General features: G+C 48.8%; 2 protein-coding genes across 3 annotated transcripts in view; both read right to left on the bottom strand.

Moving 5' to 3' along the window:
• NPDC1 (neural proliferation, differentiation and control 1) overlaps window positions 1-15,341 on the bottom strand; it is a 57,671-nt gene extending 42,330 nt beyond the window's left edge. For both annotated transcript variants that reach the window (XM_084821084.1, XM_084821085.1), the window contains exon 1: window positions 15,226-15,341. In XM_084821084.1, the coding sequence (XP_084677210.1) occupies window positions 15,226-15,298 (73 nt within the window). In that variant the 5' untranslated portion in view covers window positions 15,299-15,341. The remainder of the gene's footprint in view (window positions 1-15,225) is intronic.
• Window positions 15,342-20,132: 4,791 nt separating this feature from the next.
• Window positions 20,133-25,421, bottom strand: part of ENTPD2 (ectonucleoside triphosphate diphosphohydrolase 2) — a 40,205-nt gene continuing 34,916 nt past the window's right edge. The window contains exons 8-9 of the mRNA XM_084821082.1: window positions 23,865-23,999; window positions 20,133-22,577 (exon numbers count right to left, since the gene is read on the bottom strand). Of these exons, the coding sequence (XP_084677208.1) occupies window positions 22,374-22,577; window positions 23,865-23,999 (339 nt within the window). The 3' untranslated portion in view covers window positions 20,133-22,373. The remainder of the gene's footprint in view (window positions 22,578-23,864; window positions 24,000-25,421) is intronic.

Genomic DNA, 25,421 nt, shown 5'->3' with positions numbered 1-25,421 from the left:
GCTCCAAAATTGTCCCAGGGACTGATGTCAGACTGACTGGTCTGTAGTTCCCAGGTTCCTCCTTTTCGCCCTTGTTGAAGATGGGGACAACATTAGTCCTCCTCCAGTTATCTGGCACTTCACCCATCTGCCATGATTTCTCAAAGAGAATAGACAGTGGCTCTGACAGCTCTTCTGCCAGTTCCTTTATGACTCTAGGATGCAGTTCATCTGGCCCTGGAGATTTGAACTCATTCAAAGTACTTAGGTGTTCCTTGACCATATGCCTATTGATCTCAAGCTGCAATCCTGCCCCTTCAGCCTGTACTTAACCTTGGCCAGGGGGGTCACAGACCCTCCTGTGGGAGAAGACTGAGCCAAAGTAGGAATTGAGTATCTCTGCCTTTTCTTTGTCATCTGTTATAATTTTGCCATCCTTATTTAATAGCCGACCTCCCCGGCCAAACTCCCCTGGCCAACTCCTGTTTGCTCCCCCTGTTCACTCGCTCTGGTCACTCGCTCTCTGGGAGCTTGCTTGCTTCTGTAGTCCCTAGACCAGCTGGAGCAGCTTCCTCTGCTGTGCTCTGCTCATCTGGGAGGCGGGAAACAGCAACTGTCTCAAATTTCTCCAGCATCCCTAGCTGCAAGAAGTGGGATAACCCTCATGTTTACAAACCCAAACTCCTTAGAAGGGCAGGGTGGCACTGTGTCCAATGTTGTGCATATATGACCGTTCAAGTACTTTGTATTTTATCACTTCATTGTTATGTAAAGCAGGCAAGAAACATGGCTGAATGGTGGCAGGTGTGTGTGTGTGTGTGTGTGTGTGTAAACCAGCTTTCCAAAGATTGGTTTAAACCAACCAACCAAAATAGTAGAAGTGATTTTCACTCTCTTCTGTAGATGACAAAATGTTGAATATCCATCCACACAAAAGTCGTTTATCACAGCCGGTCCTCAGAACAGTTCTCCAAGCCCTTCTCAAAAGATTGTTAGCCAACACAACCTCGCCAAGACATTAAAAAATGTGCTGCCCCTTTCTGGGATTAAGAATATGCCCTTGAAACACAGGATGCTCAGCCCCTTGAGAACAACAGGACGCTAACCCTCTACTCCAGATTAGAACCAGTTTTTGAAACAGTGATAGGCATAACTCCAGGAGCGGCAACTCCTTAACCTGCTTAAGGGATTATTCAAGAAGAGCTGGCATTTGACAGAGCTACAAAGAAGGTGTTGAGAGATGGTGTGTGTGTGTGTGTGTGTGTGTGTGTGTGTGTGAAGGGAGAATAGAAGCTAAAACAGAAGCTCTTTGACTCTCAGCTTTCCTTCACCACACATTTGTCAAAACATGACAAACATAAAATGAATGCTACTGGAGGGAGCTCCTTCTCTGTGAAATAGTCATTTATGGCTGCTTCAGATGGTTAGGAGGAGGCAGGAGTGTTGCTAGGCACTTAAAAGATGTGGGGGGCCAGGCCCGCAGGACACAAATCCGCATAACAACTGCATATGTTAAGGCAAATCTACTTTTGCAAATGTAGAAATAAGTTCTACTACGTTTCATAGGAGGCAAATAGCTTCAAATACAATAAAATTTGCAGATAATTTGCACCGTGACCTAGATCATCCCAAACCAATGGAAAAAAGTTGTTTTTCTAAGTTTAATTACCAGGCAGCGGAAGACCTGCAGCATGTGGGAAGGGGCAAGTCCTTGCCCAACTACAATCTGTCTTGAAAATTGCCCCTGCATGGTAATTAAGTTGAGAAAAAATTCCCATTTGCATCAACAGACACTCAGGGCTCTGTGGAATAGATCCAGGGCTTTAGAGAATAGATGGGGGGGGGGATCAGCCCAGGCTTAATAATGCCCCTGGCAATAGGGAAACCTTATATAGCCCTTGTCAATGTCACCTATGGATGAAACATAAGTCAATTTGAAATTAGAAATCGACACACAGCACATAAACTTTTTTTCTTTCCAGCCAGTCCCTTCCTCAATATTATTCTTTCATTTCATTTATTATACTGCTGTACTGCCCAATAGCCAAAGCTCTCTGGGTGGTTTACAGAGATTAAAAAAATACAATATTGTACATTCTATAAAAACCATGTGCTGCCAAATGCCTGAGAGAAGAGGAAGGTCTTAACCTGGTGCTGAAAAGATGACAATGTTGGTACCAGGTGGGCCTCACTGAAGAGATCGCTCTAGAATTGGGAGGCCACCACTGAGAAGGCCCTCTCCCTTGCTGCCACTTTCCAAGCCTTCCTTGGAGGAAGTTTTTATTCTTAACTCACCAAGCTGTGTACATCAAAGATATCATGAAGTCAGGCAAACCCACCAGGTGACTACACCCACTTCTTCCTCCACCCCCAAATGATTCCCTTGCCACACCTCCATGGAAGTGGGGAGGGAGAGGTGGATAATAACTTAATGCTTTTTTAAAATTTCCAGAGGGGTAGCCACATTAAGCCAATAGCATCAAAAACAAAACTATCGCAGCCCCTTAAAGACTGACAAAGGTTTTGCATCGGATATTTTTGTGGACTGGAGCATGTTAGAAAGCTCTGGCCCATGGAAACCAATACCATAATAAGTTTGTTAGTTTTAAAGCAGGGAGGAACAGAAGTTAGCTCAAGATCTACAGGTAGGTTTCTGAGATCACCAAAGCAACACAAAAAAGCCCTTTCTTCCTTCCTAAATTAGGCTGAAACGAAGGGGAGGGGGAGGAGAGCAGGAGCAGATTTGCATGTGAAAGGATGTCTGTGCAAACTCCCATTCTGGTACCAGCAACACACTCCTGGGTTGTGCATGTGCTTAGAAGCACCCTCGTTCTGCACTTCTAGATCCATCTTCCTGAGCCACAATTTCACACCTATCACTTGCCCCAAGTGCTGCTTTAAGGTGCCACAAGAGACTATAAGGGTGCAATCCTATGCATGTTTAGACGGAAAAAAGTCCTACAGCTCCCAGCATTCCCCAGCCAGGAGTTGTAGGACTTTTTTCTGTCTAGACATGCTTAGGATTGCGCCCTGACATTCTGTGAGGCAGCCTCCCTCCCACAATCTGGTGTCCTCCAGATAGGTTGGACTGCAACTCCCATCATCCCCAGCTTTCAAAACGTGACAAGTTATCTTCTGTGTTTACCTTCTTTGCATTTCATTTATCTTTTGTAGCAATCGTGTGCACGCTTCTACGGGAGCAAATCCCACTGAACGCAGCGTGGCTGACTTCTCAGTAAACGTGCCTAGGATCTTTGCCCTGTAATGAAGAGAGCCTGTCTCTCATAAAAGACCTGGAAAAATATGCCCCCATAGTGGCTTAAAACACACACGATTTAGGGTTTTCTTCTAACTTTACCCAGTTCCCACAACACCTGTGGAAGTGTCTGTTCGTTTTCTCGATGGATGTGCTTTACTCTTTGTTTCTGGAATGACAGCAGCTGTTCCGCCCCATCGCACTTAGCCAGGTGATCAGAGTTAAGCAGGAGAGAGGCAAGCGGAAAGCCAAAATCTGAATTGCAGCCATTAAAAATAATAATAATGCTACATTTTCCTTGTTCTCAGTATTGATCACATGTGAGGCTGGGAGGTATCTCTGTGGCTGTAAACCTTTAGCCTCCTGCAAAATGTTTTCAGGAAAAGCAGGTTTGGCAACTCTTGATGTTCAAAACATCTGTCCCGTTTCCTTATGCATGAGAACTTTCACTTTCTCCATCTAGACCAGCGCTGTCTCAAGCAGCAGCTGGCCGAATAAAAACACAGTGCTTTACATTCCATATGGGGTGCTTTAAAACACTCAGCGATCTTCACAACAGCCCAGTAAGGTAGGCCAGTATTAGGTCCGTATTACAGACGGAGAAGGGAAGGTAGTGACTTCACCTGGCGAGTTCAGGGCCTAGGGACACCTTACAGCTGTCCCCTCTTTTGGTTCTTCCCCCAACCAGATGGTCCCTGGCAGCCTTACCGGCTTGCCCTTGGGTCTGGTGGTGCTGCTGCTGAATGCCAGGTTGGCCCAAAATAAAATCTCCCTCATCCATGATTTGATTGTGGATGAGGGGGCTGACCTAGTATGTACTACCGCGACCTGGGTGGGGGAACGCAGCTGTGCCCTCCTGGGTACTCAGTGCAGCACCAACATGGACTGGAGGGTGGGGGAGGGGGGGTTGCTGTGGTCTATAGGAATTCATCTCCCTCTCTAGGCTTCCTGCTCATTCAAGTGCATATCTTGAGTGCTTGTACCTTGTGTTGGGTACCTGGGACAGATTAGGGATTCTGTTGGTGTACTGCCCACACCGCTGCCCATCAGACTCCCTGACTGAGCTGAGGGAGGTGGTCTCGGACTTGGTCTTGAGGACCCCTAGGATGATGGTCCTCAGGGATCTCCACTTCCATGCCAAGGCCGCTGTATCTGGGGCAGCTCATGACTTCATGACAACCATGGGGCTGCCAAACATGTCATCGGCCCAACACACGTAAAAGGACACACGCTAGAACTGTTTTTCTCAACTGGGCAGGAGGGTGGTGGGGGAATTAACGTATGTCCCCTTGTCATGGTCAGATCACTTCCTGCTGAGGTTGAGACTCTGGGCAGCCTTTCCCCTCTGCAAGGGTGGGGGACCTATTACAATGGTCCGCCCCCGGAGGCTAATGGATTCCGATGGATTCCAGAGGGCTCTGGGGGATTTTCCTGCTGGTATGGCTGGTGCTCCTGTCGAAGCCCAGGTCGCTCTGTGGGATGCAGAGATGACTCGGGCACTTGGCATGATCGCGCCCAAGCGCCCTCTCCCTCTGAGCAGAGCCCGGCCAGCTCCTTGGCACACACCCGAGCTGAGGGCAATGAAGCAAGAGGGGAGACGGCTAGAGCGCAGGTGGAGGGAAACGCGTGCCCAGTCTGACCGACCACAGATAAGAGCCCGCTGTCGAGCCTGCTCTGTGGCGGTGAGGGGGGCAAAGAGACAGTTCTTTTCCACCAGCATTGCATGTTCTCGGTGTCATCCAGCGGAGCTTTTCCGAGTGGTTCACAGCTTGTTACATTCTGGGCCAGGGAGAGAGGCGGTGGAACCCTCGGTTGCACTCTGTGACAAGTTTGCACAGCACTCTGAAGACAAAGCCTCTCAGATTCACCATGAATTGGACACCACGATTAATGCAGTTCCATTGGTGGAGGTGTTCAGAGCACCGTCTGGTCCAGTTTTATTGGATGAGTTTCAGTTACTGAGGCCTGAGGATGCGGACAAGGTGCTTGGCCAAGTCCGATCGACCACTTGTGTGCTCGACATTAGCCCTTCATGGCTTATTACATCAAATGAGGAGGGATGTCCAGCTGGGTCCAGGAGGCTGTAAATTCCTCCTTGAGAGAGGGAGTGGTGCCAGCCGCTTTAAAAGAGACAGTAATCAGACCAATCCTGAAAAAGCCTGACCTGGTACCAGAAGATGTTAACAATTATAGGCCGGTGGCCAACATCCCCTTCCTGGGCAAGGTGCTTCAGCGGGTGGTTGCAGGACCTCCCCAGGCACTCTTGAATGAAACAGATGATCTAGATCCATTTCAGTCGGGCTTCAGGCCTGGTTTTGGAACGGAAACTGCCTTGGTCGCCCTGTGGGATGACCTCTGCCGGGAAAGGGACAGGGGGAATGTGACCCTGTTGATTCTCCTGGACCTCTCCACGGCTTTCGATACCATCAACCATGGTATCCTTCTGGATAGGTTGTCTGGGCTGGGAGTTGGAGGCACTGCACTGCAGTGGTTCCGGTCCTACTTGGATGGCCGATTCCAGAAGGTGGTGCTGGGGGATTATTGCTCTGTGCCATGGCAATTGTGCCATGGGGTTCCACAGGGCTCTATTTTATCCCCCACACTGTTTAACATCTACATGAAGCCACTGGTGGAGGTTATCCGGAGGTGTGGGCTGAGGTGCCATCAATATGCGGATGACACCCAGCTCTACCGCTCTTTCTCATCAAACACAGGTGAGGCAGTGGCTGTTCTGAACCAGTGCCTGGGCACAGTGATGGTCTGGATGAGGGCCAATAAACTGAAACTCAATCCAGACAAGACGGAGGTGCTGTTAGTGGATGGTTCGTCTGCCCGGCTAGGTGATATTCAACCTGTTCTGGAGGGGGTTGCACTCCCCCTAAAGGATCACGTTCGTCGTTTAGGGGTGCTCTTGGACTCAGAACTGTCACTTGAGGCACAGCTGATCTCAGTGGCACAGAGCACTTGTCATCAGCTTAGGCTGGTAAACCAGCTACGCAGAGAGAGCCTAGCTGCAGTTATCCAGCTCTGATCACTTCTCGTCTGGATTACTGCAAGGCGTTATACGTGGGGCTGCCTTTGAAAACGGTCCTGAAACTTCAGCTGGTCCAAAATAGGGCAGCAAGACTGTTAACAGGGACTGGCCAGCGAGCTCATATTACGCCAGTACTTTTCCAGCTGCACTGGCTGCCAGTCCATTTCCAGGCCCGATTCAGAGTGCAAATTAAGGGCTTTGATTAACATTCAAAGCCCTTAACGACTTGGGGCCAGGTTACCTGAAGGACCGCCTCCTCCCATATGTGCCTGCCCGGACCTTGAGATCATCCCTTTTCCATGAGCCCCTGCCAAAGGAAGTGAGGCAGGTGGCTACTAGGAGGGCCTTTTCTGCTGTGGCATCCCGGCTGTGGAATGAGCTCCCTAGTGAGGTTCACTTGGCACCTACATTGTATTCTTTCCGGCGCCAGGTGAAGACCTTTTTATTTTCCCAGGCATTTTAACATTTTAGCTTTCTAGACTTTTAGCTTTGCTGTTTTAAATCTGTATTTTAAATCCTTGCATTGCTGCTAGGTCTTATTCTGGTTTTATTCTGGTTGTATTGTTTACTGTGGTTTTAATGTGTTATATATTTTGTATTGTTTTATTATGTGCTCTTTGATTTTAATTTTTGTGAACTGCCCAGAGAGCTCCAGCTATTGGGTGGTATACAAATGAGATAGATAGATAGATAGATAGATAGATAGATAGATAGATAGATAGATAGAGACTTGAGCTGAGGAGCTCATAGCCACTAGGAGACTGAGCTCTGAACCACATCAGATATACCTGGGAAGCCTATTCCCCCAGCCAAAATTCCACTGAAGTTTTCCCCAACCTGGTATCCTCCAGAGGTTTGCTACTGTAACTCCCAGCATTCCTGGCCATGCTGGCTGGGAATGATGGGAGTTGCAGTCCAATACATCTGGAGGGCACCAGGTTGGGGAAAGCTGCTCTTTTGACAGCTATACTCCCTCCACAATAATCGGTCTTCTATGCCTATGGTTGGGCCAACACCCCCCATGTCTGGTCTGGGGGTGGGGGCTGCCATGGGGAAATCCAGGCTGCTTGGGCCCCCACGGATTTCCCTGGGGATTTCCCTGGAGCCCCGGCACATCCCGCAGGGCAGCTCTCCATCCCGCAGGGCAGCTCTCCGGCATTATAAAAGGCACAATAGGCTAACAGCAGCTGCTATTAACCTATTGTAGGCAAAGTACAGCTGTAATTTTACACTATTTGTGGCTGTAAAGCACTTACTTTGGTAAACAGCTGCAATTTACATAGAAGTAGGTGCTTCACAGCTGCACATGGGGTAAAACACAGCAATTACAGCTATATGTTTCCCATGACAGGCTAATGGCTGCCACCATCAGCCGATCACGCCTTTTATAATGCCAGAGAGCCACCCTGCAGCTAATCTGAAGGATTCAGAGGTGACTGGAGCTGATCCACTGTGGATTCTGCAGGTCAGATTCTTGGGAATCTGGCCTCATTGGAGGCTGCGGCAAATTTCTTGAGAATCCCTACCTACGCCTCCTTTAGTTCCTGATCAACTTTTCTTTAGGAAATATCAGAAGTCCGATTTGGAACTATCTAAAAAAGAGTAGCTGGACAAAGTTTGGGAAAGAGCAGAACTTGTGAAATTAATCTTTCAAGAGCTGAATTGGAACTGCGGTTTATCAAATATGGAGACCAGACGCATTAGAACAAAAGAAATGAAATCAGGAAACACATTCTTACAAGGGAACCTTTCCTTGCAATTACCAGTTTTTCTTCATTCGATGGTACCCAAGTTTGGCTACAAACCGGCACAAGGTTTTCTGCACTTTGGAAGCCTTTGTGCATTTCTTGTTTGCTTTGTGTATCAGATACCCACATTTTTGCATTATTTTGTGGCATTAAGTACAGTGCCTTCTCTGGTCCCTTACATATTTGTACATTTTTTAAAAAATGAAAAAAATCAAACCCATTTTATAAGGCTCCGTCAAGCACGGAGCCTGATATGTGCCAGTGTGCCAGTGGCCGTTTCCACCCACCACCCAAGCTCCTGAAACAGAGCAGCCTGTGCTGATTGTGGGATGCGTTCTCAAAGGCGACCACGTCTGTGGCCGTTGCTGACCCGGCATTGGCCAGAAGGTTCACATACATCCCTCCTGCTCCAGCTGCATCCAACGCCACCCACGCCTGCCGTCATGGCGCCGCAATTCAGTGGATTGGGTCACCCAGGAGGAAACACACGTCTCCCCACCCTGAAACCATTCCCTCCTTGCAAAATGGCTGCAGGGCAACCCAAAATTACCAAGGGCCTTGGCTCCAGGAACACGCCCCCTTCATTGCACCCACCGTGTCGCAGTGGTGTAGTGACACCAAACAGCACAGGGACGCTGCCCCAGCACTTCTTTATCCGTAAGGATGCTGACATCATCCGCCCCCACCCCCAGACTTCCCTGCTCCCTCTGGGTTCAGCTGCAATCCTCACAGGCGCTGGGGGAAAATGAATTTTCCCAGCAACAATATACTGCGCCCAGTTGCAATGCAAAGGATTCAGAGGCGGCTTTGTCTGGAGAGGGCAATTCAGACCCATCCACTTTACAAAAGAGCTGCTCCTGGTGGAGGTCAAAAGGGCTAGAACTGGTTCCTTCATATAGATCAACACAACTGCCAGAATCTTTGGACTCCCTTTGGGGGCGTGGCCAGGCGGCAGTCACGATGAGCACCTGCATGTCAAAATGTGCCACCTCACCAGTGCAGCGTCGGCACAAAGGTAGATGCGAGGGAAGCTTCGCTGGCAAAGAAGGGGCACCATGCCCAAAGAAGAGCCCCAAGGAAGATGATAAAAACCCAACTGCTGGCAGCGCCTGGATGGAGACACCACCTGGGAGAATGTGAAGGTGGTGTTACCATTAGGGTTGGAGAGACCCCAGTTCAAGTCCCCCCATCAGCCTTGAAGCTCACTTGGTCACACTGGGCCGGTCAGTGTCTCCTAGCATAGGGCTGCTGTTAGGCTGGCTGGGGATGTTGGGAGTTGTAGTCCAACACATTGGGAGCAGGCTAGGTGGGAGAAGGCTGGAGCTGAATGTGTGTACACTGAAGGAGGGGCCATGTTGGATGGAGTGGGCCCAGCTGCTTCTCCCTTGTGGACTGCACTACCTTTGCCAAACATTTGTTATCTCCCCGCTCCTGATTTGCATGTTCGCATCTCTTTTATTTTTCAGTGTATGGCATTTGTAACCTGCCCTTTGTCAAGGAGTGCAGGACAGGACACACGGTTCTCCCCTGTGCATTTCATCAGCACAGCAACCCTGTAAGGTGGGCCTGGCCTGAAATCACCCTGTGAGCTTCATGGCTGGAGTGGCCCGGGTCTTCCCAGTCTGTCCACCAGCCTAACTGCTGCACCACACTGCCTCTTTAAGCCACTTGTCATCCGTTCTGGCCATAAATTAAGGAAATTGTCATTCTGATTAAAAGTTTTAGAGCAATTGCCAAAGCAACACCCTTAGCTCTCTTCCCAAGGAATAATAATTTCAGGAAGGGGAAAGATTACTAAACAGGCTAACCAGCTTCAAGCCAGTTTAGATTTGGAGGCATAGAATCATAGGGTTGGAAGGGGCCTACAAGACCCTCAAGTCCAACCCCCTGCTCAGTGCAGGAAGCCTGATTCCCAGGCGGTCTCCCATCCAAGTACGAACCAGGGCTGACCCTGCTCAGCTTCCGAGGCCAGGACCTCTGTGTTTGATTACCACCCAAAACAGCTCCTTTTTTTGGACATACTTCCCAACAGTGCATGCAGTAACCACTCGCAATGTCTACATTTGCCTGAGAAAACGCTGTCAACAAAACGTGCATGGTAGAGTCCTTCCTAGAGTGTGCCATTTCAAACTGCATGTTTTAATGCTGTCTTATGTTGGGGAGGGTAGACCCTGAAGGTAGAAAAACATCATGTCAAGGAGAGCAAGAACAGTCTCCCCCACCCCGCCGATAAGCTAACGTTCTACATGCAGGGAAGTTGTTATTTTTAAAAATGAAGGGAGCATTTAGACACAGTCCTTCCTCTGAAGTGGTACGATCCAGGAAAGAGTCTACCATGCAGTTTTTGCGATTCAGCTCCTCATCCTAACAAAGTCCCTTCAGAAGCAGGGGCCTGACTGAGCCTTAAATCCACACTTCTGACTCCAGGACAGGCTATGCAAATGGAAGGAATCCCATGAAACACTAGTTCCCCTCTACTCAGCACTGGTTAGGCCTCATCTGGAGGAGTACTGTGTCCAGTCCTGGGCACCACACTTAAGAAGGATGCAGACAAGTTGTCAGGGTTCAGAGGAGGGCAGCGAAGATGATCAGGGGACTGGAAACAAAGCCGTACGAGGAGAGCCTGAAAGAACTGGGCATGTTTAGCCTTGAGAAGACTGAGGGAGACAGGATAGCGCTCTGCAAATACTTGAAAGGCTGTCCCAGAGAGGAAGGCCAAGATCTCTTCTCGATCCTCCCAGAGAGCAGGACACAGAATAATGGGCTCAAACTACAGGAAGCCAGATTCTGGCTGAACATCTGGAAAAACCTCCTGACTGTTAGAGCAGTACGACAATGGAACCCATTCCCTAGGGCGGTGGTGGGCTCTCCCACACTGGAGGCCTTCAAGACAGCCATCTGTCGGGGATGCTCTGACTTGGATTCCTGCAGTGAGCAGGGGGTTGGACTCGATGGTCTCATAGGCCCCTTCCACCCCTACTATTCTATGATTCTAAGTGGGTGTGGAAGAGATGTGCCTCAAATATGCTCTGCACCAAATAGACAAGGCTGCAAAGCCCTGGAGCTAAGGAAGGATATACCTGTTTACCTCCCTGAGAACACAAATATTGGTTTCTTAAAGCCTGACTTGTCATTTATAGAATTGGTGTGTGTGTGTATGTGGGGGGGGGGGGTTGGAACAGGCAGTCCAAATAATCGCACTGTCTACATGTCAAAAAATTAAACAAATAAAGAGAAGTGAGTTTTCAAAATGGCGTCTCTGCATTCATTGCAAATAAATACATGGCAAATTCCCAGACCTCAGTGTGGCAGAGATCATTCTGAAAATGTGGGGGCAGTTCCTAATAAAACTGCAGAAGCAAGATGAGAGCTCAGAGGGTTTGTAGGCTTTGTAATGTCCTTTCCTGCCCCTTCATGCGGGATAGCAGAAGCCAAATATATTATGCAAAAAAAGCAAACCAAATTCGCATAAAACCAGCGCCAATCACAGAATTGGCATTTTCCTTGGCACAGAATTCCAAGGTCTTTATAGCATGGAGGATATGCAACCATAAATGCACCCCAACATGTTCAAGTCAACGCCATTCACCACACTGCCAATTCAAGCAATTTAATTCCTGCTTGCCTAGCTAGCTTAAAATAGCAGAGCAGAACCCCTCTCCTCTGAGTCCTGCCAGCAGTGACTTTGAAACTGCTCCACCACTCCACCGAGGCTCCAAATGGCCCAAACCTACCTCTGCTGAGTCAGCTGTCTTCTCGGGACATCTCACTCCAAAGAAGGCTCTCAAGGGAAAGTGCCAAAACCCCAAATAACCTCTCCAGCAACCATAAGCAACTAGGCTGCCCCGGGGGCCAAGACACAGCAGAGCCAACAGCAATCAAAATCTATCTACAAAAACAACCTCAAGGAAGTTAGCATGGAGTGAAACTTTCCACCACCTTTCAGGAAGATCCCGAGACCCCAGGACAGCGAGGGCTGAGTGGCGGCCAACAAGCAAACCCTAGAGACAGTTTTGTTCATGTTTCAGGGGCCCTATCGGGTTTATTCGTCTTTAATCGCCCACAATTTCAAGGAAGGGTAAGGGTTTCTCGGCTGTTGGGAGAAGAATGCCACATTCTAATATGATGGGGTCTCATAGCAAAATAATGATTTTGCTATTATTTGCAAATAGCAAAATCTATTTGCACAGCAAGACACACTTCCACCTCTCTCCCCACACCTGAGCATTACCTGGAGGAGCCTTCCCCAAGCCAGTGCTCTCCAGGTTGGGGCAGGCTGGTCTGGAGAACAGAGTGGCCTGTTGGCCATTCCTGCCACAGGGATGGAGGGGATTGGGACCACAGCCTCCAATGACCTGAGAAAACTCTCCTAACCGCTCCAGGCCACAGCCGAGGTAGCCAACTAAGGCGGCCAAAACGAAGCTGCAGAAGATGAAAAGGCTGGACCATTGCCGGTTCTCTACCTGGCCAGGCCAAGGGAAACCAAGACCCTCTGCAGTTCTCCAAAAATAGCAGCTCCTCAGGTGAAAGTAAGAGATGGCACAAGATGTCACAGAATCACAGATTCTATGTCAACAAAACCAAAACAGCTGAAGGGCAAACGTTTATCCTTTATTAATAGTGAGGCCGCCTTACACAATAGTTTCCATACCGTGAACTGGTGCATGGCAAGAAAGCAGCCAGTAATGATTTAATGAATTCTTATGAGCCCAGAACACCCACCCACCAAAGCAGGCTCCACAGGGTATCAGGAGGTACGTCCAGATCAGCAACTCATACAGATATACAACGGCATGGCTGTAGTCCGAGAGATCTGAGGGACAACTGGCTTACACAGTCCTAGAAGTAAAAGGGCGGCGGCGGGGGGGATGAGTTAAACCTTTCTGTGCTCTCAGAGGTATTGGGGTAATTTATTGCACTGGCAGGTTTGTGGCTACCTAACCAGGGGGTGTGTACATGGTTGTACTGGGGCAAGAGCTAAGATAAGGCAGATGGAGCTTTTACAACAAGCCCCGCAAAATGTTCATGAAACCGTGCGTGGGGGCGGGATGACATATGGTGAGATTTTCAGCAAAGGCGCCCTGGCACAAAGCGGTCAGTTTCCATAGCAAGATCAAAGTGTAAACAAACAGATGAGCACTATTTCGCCTTTTTGCGCAAAGAAATGACCCCTTTTCAGTGCTTATTTATCCATTAGACCACACACTCTCACCCCTGCTGCATCTAGAAGGGCAGAGCTCCCTTTCCTTCTCACAAGCGGGGGCGAGGGCGGCAGGGGAAAAAAGTCTACCACAGCCAAGCATCTGCTCCAAGGCACCCCACAACACACACGAGCCAGAGAAACCCCTCTAAAGCCCCAACCGTGTTCCCTCCGTTACTCCCTTTAAAAACCTCACGCAGGGGATGGGGGTGGGGGGAGCACCCTGATGCGACCCATTTTCTCTGCGCCCACATTCTTCAAAGTGGTGCCCTCACTCCTGGTGCTGCCACAGCCAACGCCTTCCGGCTTCTGCTGTGCCCCCTGCTAACCCTGGCCCCACCTTGACTGGAAGCCCTGGGAGAAAATCCCAACTAATGTCCAACTGCACTCTTCAACACTGCTTTAAAGGGGTTTTTTCCCCCAAGATGGGGGCTCCCTGCTTTTCCAACACCAACGCCAGTCGCACTTTCACCAATTCGCTCCTCTAACCCCCTGAACCCCACCTGCTAGATGTGCCAACAGAGCAGCTAAGACTGCCAGTCGACAGCTTCTTTAAGGGCGCAACTCTACGGGTGTTTGCACAGAAAAAAAGTCCTACAGCTCCCAGTACGCCCCCACAGGGGATCCTGAGAGGTGTAGCACCGTTTTCTGCCTAAACATGCACAGGATTTCATCCTACGACTGCTTGGGGGGGAAAGGGCACAGCTGTGGGTGAAACACCAAGTCAGTCAAGAGGCAATATCACCCTGCATGTAAACAGAAAAAAAGGAAGAAAGGACTCCTTCACAGGAGCTTTTATCCTGCAAAAATAGATCGCAGATAATGCAAGAGTAAAAGGGGCGAGAAGAGGGGTGAGATCAATGAAAGATAATGGAAGACTCAGAAACGGTGAGAAGGGGGGGAGGGGAGAAAGGAAGCGTGTGTGAAGGGGGTCAGTTGTGAGCCTGCATTTCAAATGGAAGCAGAAAGTCCCGTTTTAAATGCAGGATTTTAGGCTGGTATAGAGATGCCCAAAGAAAGAAAGAAAGGGATTTTCAACAGTGCGCATATCCCAGCAATATCCTTAAAATCAGGGGTTGCACTGCATCTGGCCACACTGATTTCTTTCCAGTCTCAACAACACACACATGCTTACGAAATTCTACTACATACTAAAAATGACCACCACTGGAGAGGGGGCCTCGTTCCAAGCAAGACTCCAGCCTGCAAAATAGCCTCCCCCCCCCCCGCCTTAAAAGTCCATCGAGAACAGCCTTCTGCTGTTGTTTTTTAAAGAAAGGGGGAAAGGGGAAGGAAGGGGGGCGGCCTCCAAGCAGTGCGCGTGCAGGTCCTTCTGGGTGATGTCACGGGGGGGGGGTTCACGCTCACAGAGGAGCTCCGCCAAGAAGAGCGCAGAATGAGGGAGGATTTGGGGAGGAGGGCTGACTTCGGGGAAAATAGGAAATCCACGGCCAAGGCGAAGAAGAAGGATTGTGAGCGGCGGGGGGGGGGGGGAGCGCTAATACAAGCACGGCTGGGAACGGGCAAGAAAGCTAAAACGGTGCGTTTTTTTAAGGCGGGGGAGGCCTGACAAAGGAAAGCGTCGCAGGGACCTGGGGAGGGAGCACAAGAGAACGGCGGGGGGCAACGGAGAGCAGGGGCAGGGAATAAATAAGGGGGGGAGAAGGCCCCCAAGCAAGTCAGGGCTAAGGGCGGGGGGCTGCCCAGGACTTCAGGAGAGGTGGGCCCGGAAAGGCGCGGAGGGAGAAGGAGAGATAAACAGGACGGCCGAAGTGAAGTATGCCGGCACATAACCAAGAGCCAAGGTATGTGGGGGGGGCAGCTGGAGAGAGCCCCGGCCAGGGAGAGGGGCGGGGGGATTAGCCAAGGGCCCGGAGAAGGGCGGGCGGGCGGCTGGCCGGGCCGAGGAGGGGCGCCACGGAGGGGCAGGGGGGACGCCGGGGGGGCCCGCAGGGCCGGGGGGGCGCGGGGCGGGGGGCGCCCCTGCCGCGGGCGCGCTTCCCCTTACCGCTCGGGCCGGCCAGCAGGCAGGAGGCGACGGGCGGCAGGAGCGCGAGCAGCAGGCGGGCGGCGGCGCTCATCCTTCCCGGCGGCCCGGCCGAGCATCGCAGCGGCGGCGGCTCCAGCGGGCGGCGGCGGAGGGCAGATGCGGCAGCGCGGCGCGGGCCGGGCGGAGCCGGCGCGCGGGCCGGCCAATGGGCGCGCGGCGGCCGCGGCGGCCCCGCCCCGCCACCTGGACGCCGGCGGGCGCAGGTGCGCCGGGGGCGCGCGGCCGCGCACCGGCCCGCCCTCGCCGCCCCCTCGCGGGGCTGCGGCCGGCCGGGGGCGAGCGCGGCGCGGCCGCCTTGGCGGGGTCGCGCCGCGGCGCCGCTCTCCCGTTTGTTCATCGCCTTTGCTTGCGCGTTTATTCGAAACGCGGGTGATGGGCTGTTATTGGCATCAGCGTACTATGTTATTGCTATTATATGAACCTTTATTCATTCTCTTTTCTGGACAATTTATTTAGGGCTTGGATGATGGGTGGTTAGCATCGTCCTGCTATGTTCTTACTACTAATAAATAAATGTTATTAACAGTATTATTAAAATAAATAGCCAATTATATATATATATATATATATATATATTACAAATAATATATTCGTAGGAGAGGTAGTATTAATAATAATGATTATGATGATTTATTTATTCATTCATTCATTATATTTTTAATCCACCCAATATAACCAATGTTCTCTTGGAGGTTTGCAAACAGTTAAGGGCATAATCCTATGCATGTTTAGACAGGAAAAAGTCCTATAATTCCCAGACTTTCAGGACTTTTTCCTGTCTAAACATGCATAGGATTGTGCCCTTAAAAGACTAAAATGCCATACATACAGTTAGAAATATAAAGTGCAATCAAATGCAGTACAGAACAACAAATTGCACTGGACTAGCTAAAGATATAAAAGAACAGCCATAAAAAAATCTAGAACTAGGTCTCTAATACTTCATTCATAATAACCCAGGGTAGGGCTGTGCACGGATTCCCTCTTTGCTTCGGATGCATATTTGGACCTCCCAAAGGAGCCCCGCTTTGCTTCAGAGCAATTCGGACCCAATCCATTTCACTTTGGATATCCAAATTATTTGGATGTTATCTTTTCCCATTGACTTGCATTGGAAAACAGAAACAGCCATAACCTTTTCAGTGTTCATGATAAATACATTAAATTTCAGGGACGTGGCCACCCCCATGGAGGTGATTCCACCTGCCAAATTTCAGGCAGTTTGGCCCAATAGTGTTTGTGCTAGCTGAAGGTAAAATTTGATGTTTTCAACAAAAACTCTCAATGCAAAGAACTATAACTTTTCACTGTTTCCACAAACATCCATGAAATGTGGAGACCTGTCAGCCCCCATGAAGTTGATTTCACCTACCAAATTTCAGACAATTTGGCCCAGTAGTTTTTGTGCTAGGCACAGGTGAGATGTGCTGTTATCAGAAACTCAAAGGTTTCATAAACCTTTTATTTTTTTATTTTTAAAAACATAAAGGAATAATCAGAGAAGTTAGGCGTGGAGGCAGCGATTAGGGGGAGGTCACTATCCCTAATCTCCGCTGTAGGTTCCTCTGAAGTGCAAACAACCCCTCTCCCCTAGTACCACTTTCCTGTCCAGCTTCACGGTGGATGGCCTCAGGCTGTCTTTGGCAGAATGGAATACACATGACCTGGGAAACAGGCTGGCAGGGTAGTGTTTGTGCTACATGCTACGGTGTTTTTTTTAACAAAAACTCTCAAAGCAAAGAGCTATAACTTTTCACTGGTTGCACAGAAGTGCATGAAATCTGGGCAATGGGCAGCCCCAATGCCAAGACCCCAAGGATTCCTCATATTGGGCTTGTTTTGCCACACAGTGTAGTATTAAATGTAAATAATGTATATTAATGTGTGTAGTGCTTTGCCCACTGTATTTTGAAATGTGGACTTGTGTGTAGTGCTTTTGCCACACACTGTTTGCTTGACCACAACACAAGCATGCACGCACAAGAGGAAAAGCAAAGCAAATAGAGAATGATCTACAAGCAAAGAGAAGGGTTTTAAATTTTTATTTTTTTATTTTTTTAGAGGAAAGATATAGAGTTCAAGGGAAGGAATGCAGGAAATGAGAAGGGGGGGAGCCAAGAACAAGGAAAGTACTCTTTTATATTAATACATATTTTTATATACTCTATAAAGAAAGGGAAACCTACTAAGAAATAGTTGATTTGAGAAGCTAGGGCGGGCTGGGGCAGAGAACAAGGCAAGGAAGGAAACTAAATTTTTTAATTGGTTTATAAAGAATCTAAAAAGAAAGGGAAAACTAATAAGAAAGGCTGAATTGAGAAGGGCTGGGGTGCGGCGCCAAAGAACAAGGAAAGAACTAAAGTACTTTTTTAATGTTTCTGGTTTTTTAAATAAAGAATCTAGAAAAGAAAGGGAATAGTTGAATTGAGAAGGGCTGGGTAGGAAAGAAGAACAAAGCTGCAGTACAACAGACATGCACACACCACACAGATCTTGCCAACTAACCAACTCTAACCAGCTCTCTCTCACATAGTGAAACAAGTACAGGCTGATCTCCAATATATACAGTGTTCCCCCCGCTCTCCACCACTGTCACTGACTGCTGCTGGGTTACGTTCAGCCCTAATTTGGCAACTAGAATTGTCTTTCTCCAAAGCTCCCCCCCTCCCCTCCCCCTCCCTGATCTTCCACAAGCTGATACATTTTGGAGACAGGCCGTCTGGGCTTCAGAAGGCATCACAATAGCTCCAAATCTCTGAGGCGCTTCAGTGGTGACCCACTTTGCTTCAGACGGCCTTGGTGCTGGTCTGATATGCTTTCGATCTCAGCGAGGCACCCCCAAAACAGCACGATTTGCTTCTGTATTCAGATTCGGCACCAAAGCGATGCACAGCCCTAATCCAGGGGCCTTTGGCTGGTGGCCCCCATTTATAGAACTCTCTCCCAAAAGCAGGGTGAGGAGCCCATGACCCTTCAGGTGCTGTAGAACCACAACCCCCACCAGCCATAGCCAGCATGGTCAGTGGCCAGGGATGATGGGAGTTGTATTCCAACATGACTTAGAGGGCCACACTTTCCCCAGGCCTGCGCTAAAGAAGAGACACATTTGACCCCCTCTCTTGCTTTCCATCAGGAGGGCCCCTAAAGACACGTGCTGGGGCTTGTAGGGCATTTTCTGTCTAAATATGCCCAGGATTGTGCCCTTGGAAGCCAGGTTGAGACCCTCTTTCAGTAGGCATCTAACCTTTAATCTGTTGCTCAGATTCTAAATTTTACAGCTGCCTCTTTAATGCTTTTAATGTTTAATGTTAATATTGTATTATTTTGATAGTTTTATAGTTTTATATTTCCTTTGGTTATTTTATTGTGGGGTTTTTGGGTGGCAGGGGTGTGCGCGCGCATGTGCGCGTTATGCTTGTAAAGCACCCTTAGGACATTTGCCAGTTGGGCAGTATAGAAATTTAATAAATAACGTTGCGCATTCAAATCGAATGCCGTGTTCCGCTCCAGAGCTGTGCAAGGATGCAAAGTGACGCCCCGCCTACCCACCTGAAGAGCTCGGTTTTGGGGCCCATCGCCAAACATAAGGCTGTCACTCAGAGGACCAGCCCATCTTCTATGGCGTGACAGCACCATCTTATGGCCAAAACAAAGCACTTCAGGGCTGGGGGCTGCCTCTAGGATCAGAGAATGTCTCTCAATTAGAGGCAAACGGCCTGTGTGCAAACGGCCACCTGAAATTCTCCACCTTCTTTGTGGGCAGAGAAATGGGGGCTGGGGGGACATCACCTAGTTGCTCCAGGCAGAAGAGAAATTCTCAAGTTTCTCACAGGTAGGGCTCAGCAATGGTAGGGGTCGTAGCACAGCTTCTTTCTTCTTTCTAAGGGTGTTGGCAGCCTGGCCCCCCGTTTCCATCCATCACATTGCAGGCTACTGCTGTGCCTAAATCTGTCCTCCAATTCCCTGAATGTTTTCTTCCCCCATAAAAGAGGCTTCCGTTGTTCTGCCTCATTCTCAGGGTGTTCTGTAATTTATTTTTGTGATGTTTTTGAGCTTACCTTATCACTGCGAGGCAGTCAACGGTGCAGCGCGTGTTTTCTTTCTGTGACGCATCTCCCCATTGCTCAGCTGCCTCCCAGGCTGCCTGTGCTTCCTGATCTGAAAAGGCTGTAGGGGAGGAATGACCCCACAATGTCTGCCCCTGAGCTTTAACTGAAGTGCGGGAAGCTGAGGAGGCTGCAGGCTGCTGGAGTGATGAGTGTACAATAAAAGCAAGACACTCACACACACTCCTCGGCCACCTCCTGAGTAAGGTAAGCACAAGAAAACCCAACCCATGAGAATTTCTCCAAAACATTCTTCACCACTGAATGACTTTTCAAAAGCAGTTTCTTTTCTATCAAACGGAATGAGAATGGTTGAAAAATATGGGGGAGAAATTTTCAGCACAGCACTACTTTCAATGCTGGCTGTTGGGGAACAGGAGCGGGAGGGTGCTGAAATTGTACTCATGTCCTGCTTGAGGGTTTCCCATTTGGGCATCTGGGTGGCCACTATGGGAAACAGGATAATAGCCTCGAGAGGCCACAGGTCTGATCCAGACGGGTCTTGCAAACTGGGCATTCCCCATCACAAGAGTTCAAAACATCTTGGAGCAGAAACCATAATCCCAATATGCAAACACACATCTCCACTACAAAATACAAAATATCTCTCAACCTGTGTAGGGGAAACCAGTTCAGGCTATTCTGATAGGAACTGCTATTAACAGCAGAGATATTTGCTGAATCTTTGTGGCAGCTTTGTGGTTGCTGTTCAGAGATGATGGCAATGAAGTGATCAATAACTCCTCAGCAAAACGTAGTGTCCACAGGATATTGTTTTTTAATTTTTTAAAGCCAAGCATCACTTTATTTAAAATGGAAACAGATTAAACACAACCCCATCCTTTTTATACAATTGTATGTTGTTTTAAGAATACAGTACACGTTAATGAGCATCAACGATGTGCATTTTGGGACAGGGGAGAGAGAAGAACCAAATAAAGTGCAAGGAAAAAATATTTTTGCAAGCTGTGAGGGCTGCTGCTTGATTTGGGGCAATGCTTCGATATAAGAACAGCCGGAAGGGGAGGGGGCAACAGAGATGTCAGATCCCCACACTTTGCTCCAAGCCTCAAATGTGATTTTCTTTAATTCAACAAAGTCTCCCCTCATCACACCCTGTTGTTGTTTTCACCCTCTGTGCTTCATTTTGAATTACGTTGGCATGTTTAAAGCCATCTTTCTATCTGTCCCAACTTGAATGTTGACATGTCAGATCCACATGAAGGTTTGATCTTGTTCCACTTCAGTTGCCATAGCACCTCTCAAAGGATCTTGGGTACTGAAGTCCCTTTGATAGAGAACCCACCCCTCCACTCACATGTGTTGACACCCCAAAGGGTCCAGGGATCCTTCATTTGTGTTGCAGAGATGTCCCAGTTAAAACTGGTTCCAGTGCTATGACCACCACGCAACCAGAGCCTGTCTCTGGAGGTTTGGGAGGAACACTTGAATGCAGTTTTTGCCTGCTACCGTAATAAGAAAAAGGGTGGGTCAAAGAGGTTCGAGCCACGACGGTCTCCAGCACTTTGGACCACTCCTGGTGCTTTTCTACTCTTTAAGTCAGGGGTGTCGAACCTCTTTCAGCCTGGGTGTTGAACTCAATTTTGGGGAAGCTCTTCGGGGCCAGGCTCCAGTGGCGGGTGGAGCCAAAGGCAAAAGCGCCAAAAAATACCCGAACTACCAGCATGTTTTAGATAAAAGCTCTTTTACCACCAGCAGTTAAGCCTTAGGAGAGGCATGTCACCCATTTCAAATGAAGGAGAAATACTGTGCAAAAGCTGGGAGACCACTAAGGGGAAAGGGGCCAGACAGCTGCTTTAAGTAACTGAAAATCATTCCATAGCTGTCCACTGTCTTCCTGAATTGGGGAATCTCAAGCGGGGTTGGGGTTGGGATGGAGAGAGGCACGGAGCAAACATGGGAGAAAAATTAAAATTCAGCTTTGAATATGTGTGTTTGTTTTCAGGGATATTTTTGCACAATCCCTTATCGGCAAATGGGACCAAACAGAGATTCTCCCATAACATTTGATGCTGGAAAAATCTTTCAGGGCGACAGGGTGATGCCCTGACACATCTTCCCTCCTACAGCACGAGTTGAGGCGATGGGCCTGTAATGTTGAGAAAGTCACCTATATAGGTTTTCTTTGAGGAGGGGGAAAATCTACATAAATAAAGGAAGCCATCTCAAGGGAAGCGGTTCGGGCCATCTGATTTCAACCCTCCAAGAGCATCTCAAATCTAAGGTGGGTGTAGACACACACACACACCTAGGCCATTCAAACTACCACGATACATTTTTGGTAAACAAACAGTTGCCGTTTTTAAAAGGCACCTCTGTTTTTTGTCGAAGGCCTCCCCTGTGGATCACCACATGTGCTTTTGAACACACACGGTCGAACCCAAAAGGGATTGATGGCGATGCTCCCTTTCCCTCTCCCCTCGCAATTGCTTCACGGGGGCTAGAGCCTTGCCAAGGACAAAGCATTTAGGACAGGCCCACGGTAACAGAAATCTCTCTTGGGATCCCTGAGCCTTTAAAAGCAGATGTACAAGCAGAGTGAGAGTAGTTGGTGAAGCCCAGAAGAACCCTTTCTGTGAGTGGAGACTACGGCAACCTTCTTTTCTTGGAAGTCGCGATCCTCGCCAGCACTTCGGGAAAGTCAGAGATGGAAGGGACCCTCCTAGACTGGAGCACCAAGGACTCAAGAATCCACACAAGGGCCTCTTCACAGCCCTCAGAGACTCATCCCTTTATCTGGTGTTTGTTTCTTCTACAGCCCTCTTCCTGTAGGTTCTAATTGCGGGGTCCAGGGGCAGGGGATTGGGAACACAGGAGGCAATGGGTTCAGATCATGACGGGGAGCCAAAAAGCTAGGGCAAGAAGCTGAACCCCTTGGGCTGCCGACGTAGCCTCACGATCGGGGAGGCCGGGATGGATTCTCCCAGCATCCTTCTCCCAGCCCAGCCCACCTCAATTCCCATCAGTCCAGGGCCGCCTCTACACCATCCCACGCTCCTTGGAGGATCTCAGCAGACAGAAGATGGTTCCTAGCGTGACCAGGATGATGGCGACAAAGAGCAGGACGAGGGCCACCCAAGGGCCGTACTCCGTGCCCTTCCGGAAGCTGGTCTCTTCGGCCGGGATCATGTTGGTAAGGTTCAGCATGTACCCCAATGCCCAGCCAATGGACGTGTCTCCAGCCTACACAAGAACAAGGCACACCGCGTTCAAGAGGGCTTTGCAAGCAGAAACACTGAGACTCATCCCTTTCCCTCCAGTCGTGCTGCTTTCACTGCAAACACAGAGCTGCGGGCAGCCGGTGTAATGGGCTGGCGGCAGAAAGCACTCTCACTTCAGTACCCCAGTTTGCAACGGCTTCCCCTTCCGGAGCCCTCCACGTCATGCCAGAATTCTGCACAAGGAATTCAGCTTACTGAAAAGCACAGCAGCTTTTGTTGTCGCTATTGTGAAATAAAGCAAGTTTCTAGCCCGTATGAAGTTCTGAAAGCAAGCAAGATGGAAACCCAGACCCTGGCGTGGTAGCTGAAGATTTCCAGTGATCAGGGTTGGGCGGATGGGGGGAGGGAACTCACTGCCCCTCTCTGAAACAAGCAGAAACAGAACAAACTGTGCAAAGCAGTGAAAGCTGCAAAACAAGGAAGAGGAAATAGCTCTATCTAAATAACTATAGACAGACTTCAGATTTCAGTCTGGGTCACAGAATACTTGGTTATTTCAATGCACACAGCCTTACTAAGCTTCTAGTCCTCACTTTTAATGTTCCACCATTGTGTCTGTCCTCCCTCTCTCCCCCTTCTCCTATACTCAGCTGATATTGCCCCATCCTCTCCTGCACCCTACCTCCATACCTCCCCACACACTGAACAGCAGCTGTCCCCCATCTATCCCTGAAACCCCACAATGACTCTTCTCCACCTGGCTTTTTCAGCATTGCCCAATCCGGAGCTATCATGGCTACCCCTTACCTGGTTCTCCAACCCCCCCTGACCCTCCCACGACTCGTATGCCCAGCACCCCATTTCTCCCTTTCCAACCCTGCCCTGTCCATCTATCTATCTTAGACCATGAGCAACCAAGGGGCAGTGACCACATTGTTCCTATGCCCTGTACAACTCCTAGCCCACGGCTGCCCCATGTCTAGGGCTGTATGGATTTTGTTAAATCCATTCCATCTGTGTTTCATGGATTGTCAGACGTCTTTTGTTCTGTCATCTGCTCGCTGACGGAATCAGATTTTTAAAGGGATGTACGAGAATTTCAGTGCTAATGCGCATCAGTGCTAGTGTGAATTTGCGCAAATCTCCCCCAAAAGCTTTTTAGAAACTGGTCCATGAGCCTGTGGGATGTGCAACTCAGAAAAAGACAGTCCACTAGAATCTGCAGGTTGGATTCCTAGAAATCTAAACACATCTGAGCCCATTACAGATTCCTCCGACGCCGTACCCTTGCCCCAATCAAAACGTTTACCTTCTTCTGGAAGGCGATGTTGGAGAAAGTGCCACTGTCAAATCTGTAGCCCTTCATGAGGATCAGATCGACGAAGGTGGCAGTGGAACAGTAATCGGCCAACCTGCCCTCCAGGTATGGTGCCTTCCGAAGGAGCTGGATTTGCCGGACATAACGGGGGGAGAGAAAGAAGGAGGGAGGGAGTGGGGAGAGAAAAGAAGATGCCTGAATTTTGCTCCAAAGCAAAAATAAAGTCCCTTTATTTGTCACTCACAGCGTGCACTTTTCAAGCAGCACTGGATTCATTCTTCTGCCTTCTTTATTCCAAGGGATTGCATGTTGCATACAGAAGGGAGCGAACAGCCCAGAGTGGCATTGTACAAGGGCTGGTGAGGGGGGGGAGTTTCCGTGTGTGTGCATATGGCCGTCTTGTATGAGCGCGTCTTCCTGAATGTTGGGGTGCGGGGGATGCTTCTGTTGCAATGTGTTTGAGGTTAGCCTGCAGCCTCAGCTGGGCTGCCCCCCATCCCACTGCATTAGCCTCCAAGCAGGACTGTTGAGCCCCTGGCCACCTTTCGCTGATCCTCCCCACGTAGCTTCTGTTTCTTTAAGCAGCTAAGAGTACAATCCTATACATCTCCACAGAGAAGTAAATCCCATTCAGTTCAATGGGGCTTACTCCCAGGTAAGGCCTAAGTGTCCCTTGTTCTGCCCTATCCCAACCCCTCAGAAGGAAGGGGAAAGTATTTTATCTATTGCATTTATATCCCACTTTTCCTTCACAAAACCCAAGGGAGCTTACATGGCCCTCCTTCTCCTCTCCATTTTATCCTCGCAGCAATCCTGCAGGGTAGGTTAGGCTGAGAGATGGCCCCAAAGTCACCTAGTGAGCTTCACAGCTAAGTGAGAGTTTCAGTCAGAATCTTCCCTAAGAATGGACAGATCTGTTAAGCTCAATTCTACTCAGTTTCTTGGTTTCCTACATTAGGTTCACTCAGCCCCATTTCTGAATTGCATTTGCAAATTTGCTTTTTTAAAGTCTGCACAAAAATCCATACACATTTTTGTGTGCATTTACCTAAATGTACACATTTTTACACACTTCCCAATATACAGTTTTGTATGCATTTTCTAAATCTAATGCATCTAACATAGTTAGATCTCTATGTGATCTAATTTTTAATCCTGAACAATGTGGACAATCTAAAAGTATGAACATGTTGAAAATTTTCTCAAAATTTGTTTTTTTTCTGGATCAAATCAATTGTTCCTGGAACAGCCATTTTTGCACGCTGTAAAATATTTTCATGCTTCAAGGAAGCTGTTTTCATGCCTCAAAACATACCTGGAAACAACTTGTCAGCATTTGGGAAAATTTTCAATCTTAAATGGTATAATCATTCATGAAAATACTGGATTAGATCACAACCCACATAATTTAACAGTATCATTGTACGTAGGACAAAATAGATCCTTCTGATCCTCCAGTAAATATATGTGAAACCTACAATGATGAAACTAGTACAGAGGTTATGAAAATGTGTATTTGTTTAAATAGAGTGCTTAAATAAAATGCTT

This window comes from Heloderma suspectum, chromosome 14 (genome assembly GCF_057233095.1).
Source record: "Heloderma suspectum isolate Gila_16-S chromosome 14, 16-S_ref, whole genome shotgun sequence".
In the NCBI taxonomy this organism is placed as follows: Eukaryota; Metazoa; Chordata; class Lepidosauria; order Squamata; family Helodermatidae; genus Heloderma; species Heloderma suspectum.
Note: the sequence above shows the minus strand (reverse complement) of the source record. Positions and strands in the feature narration are given on the sequence as shown.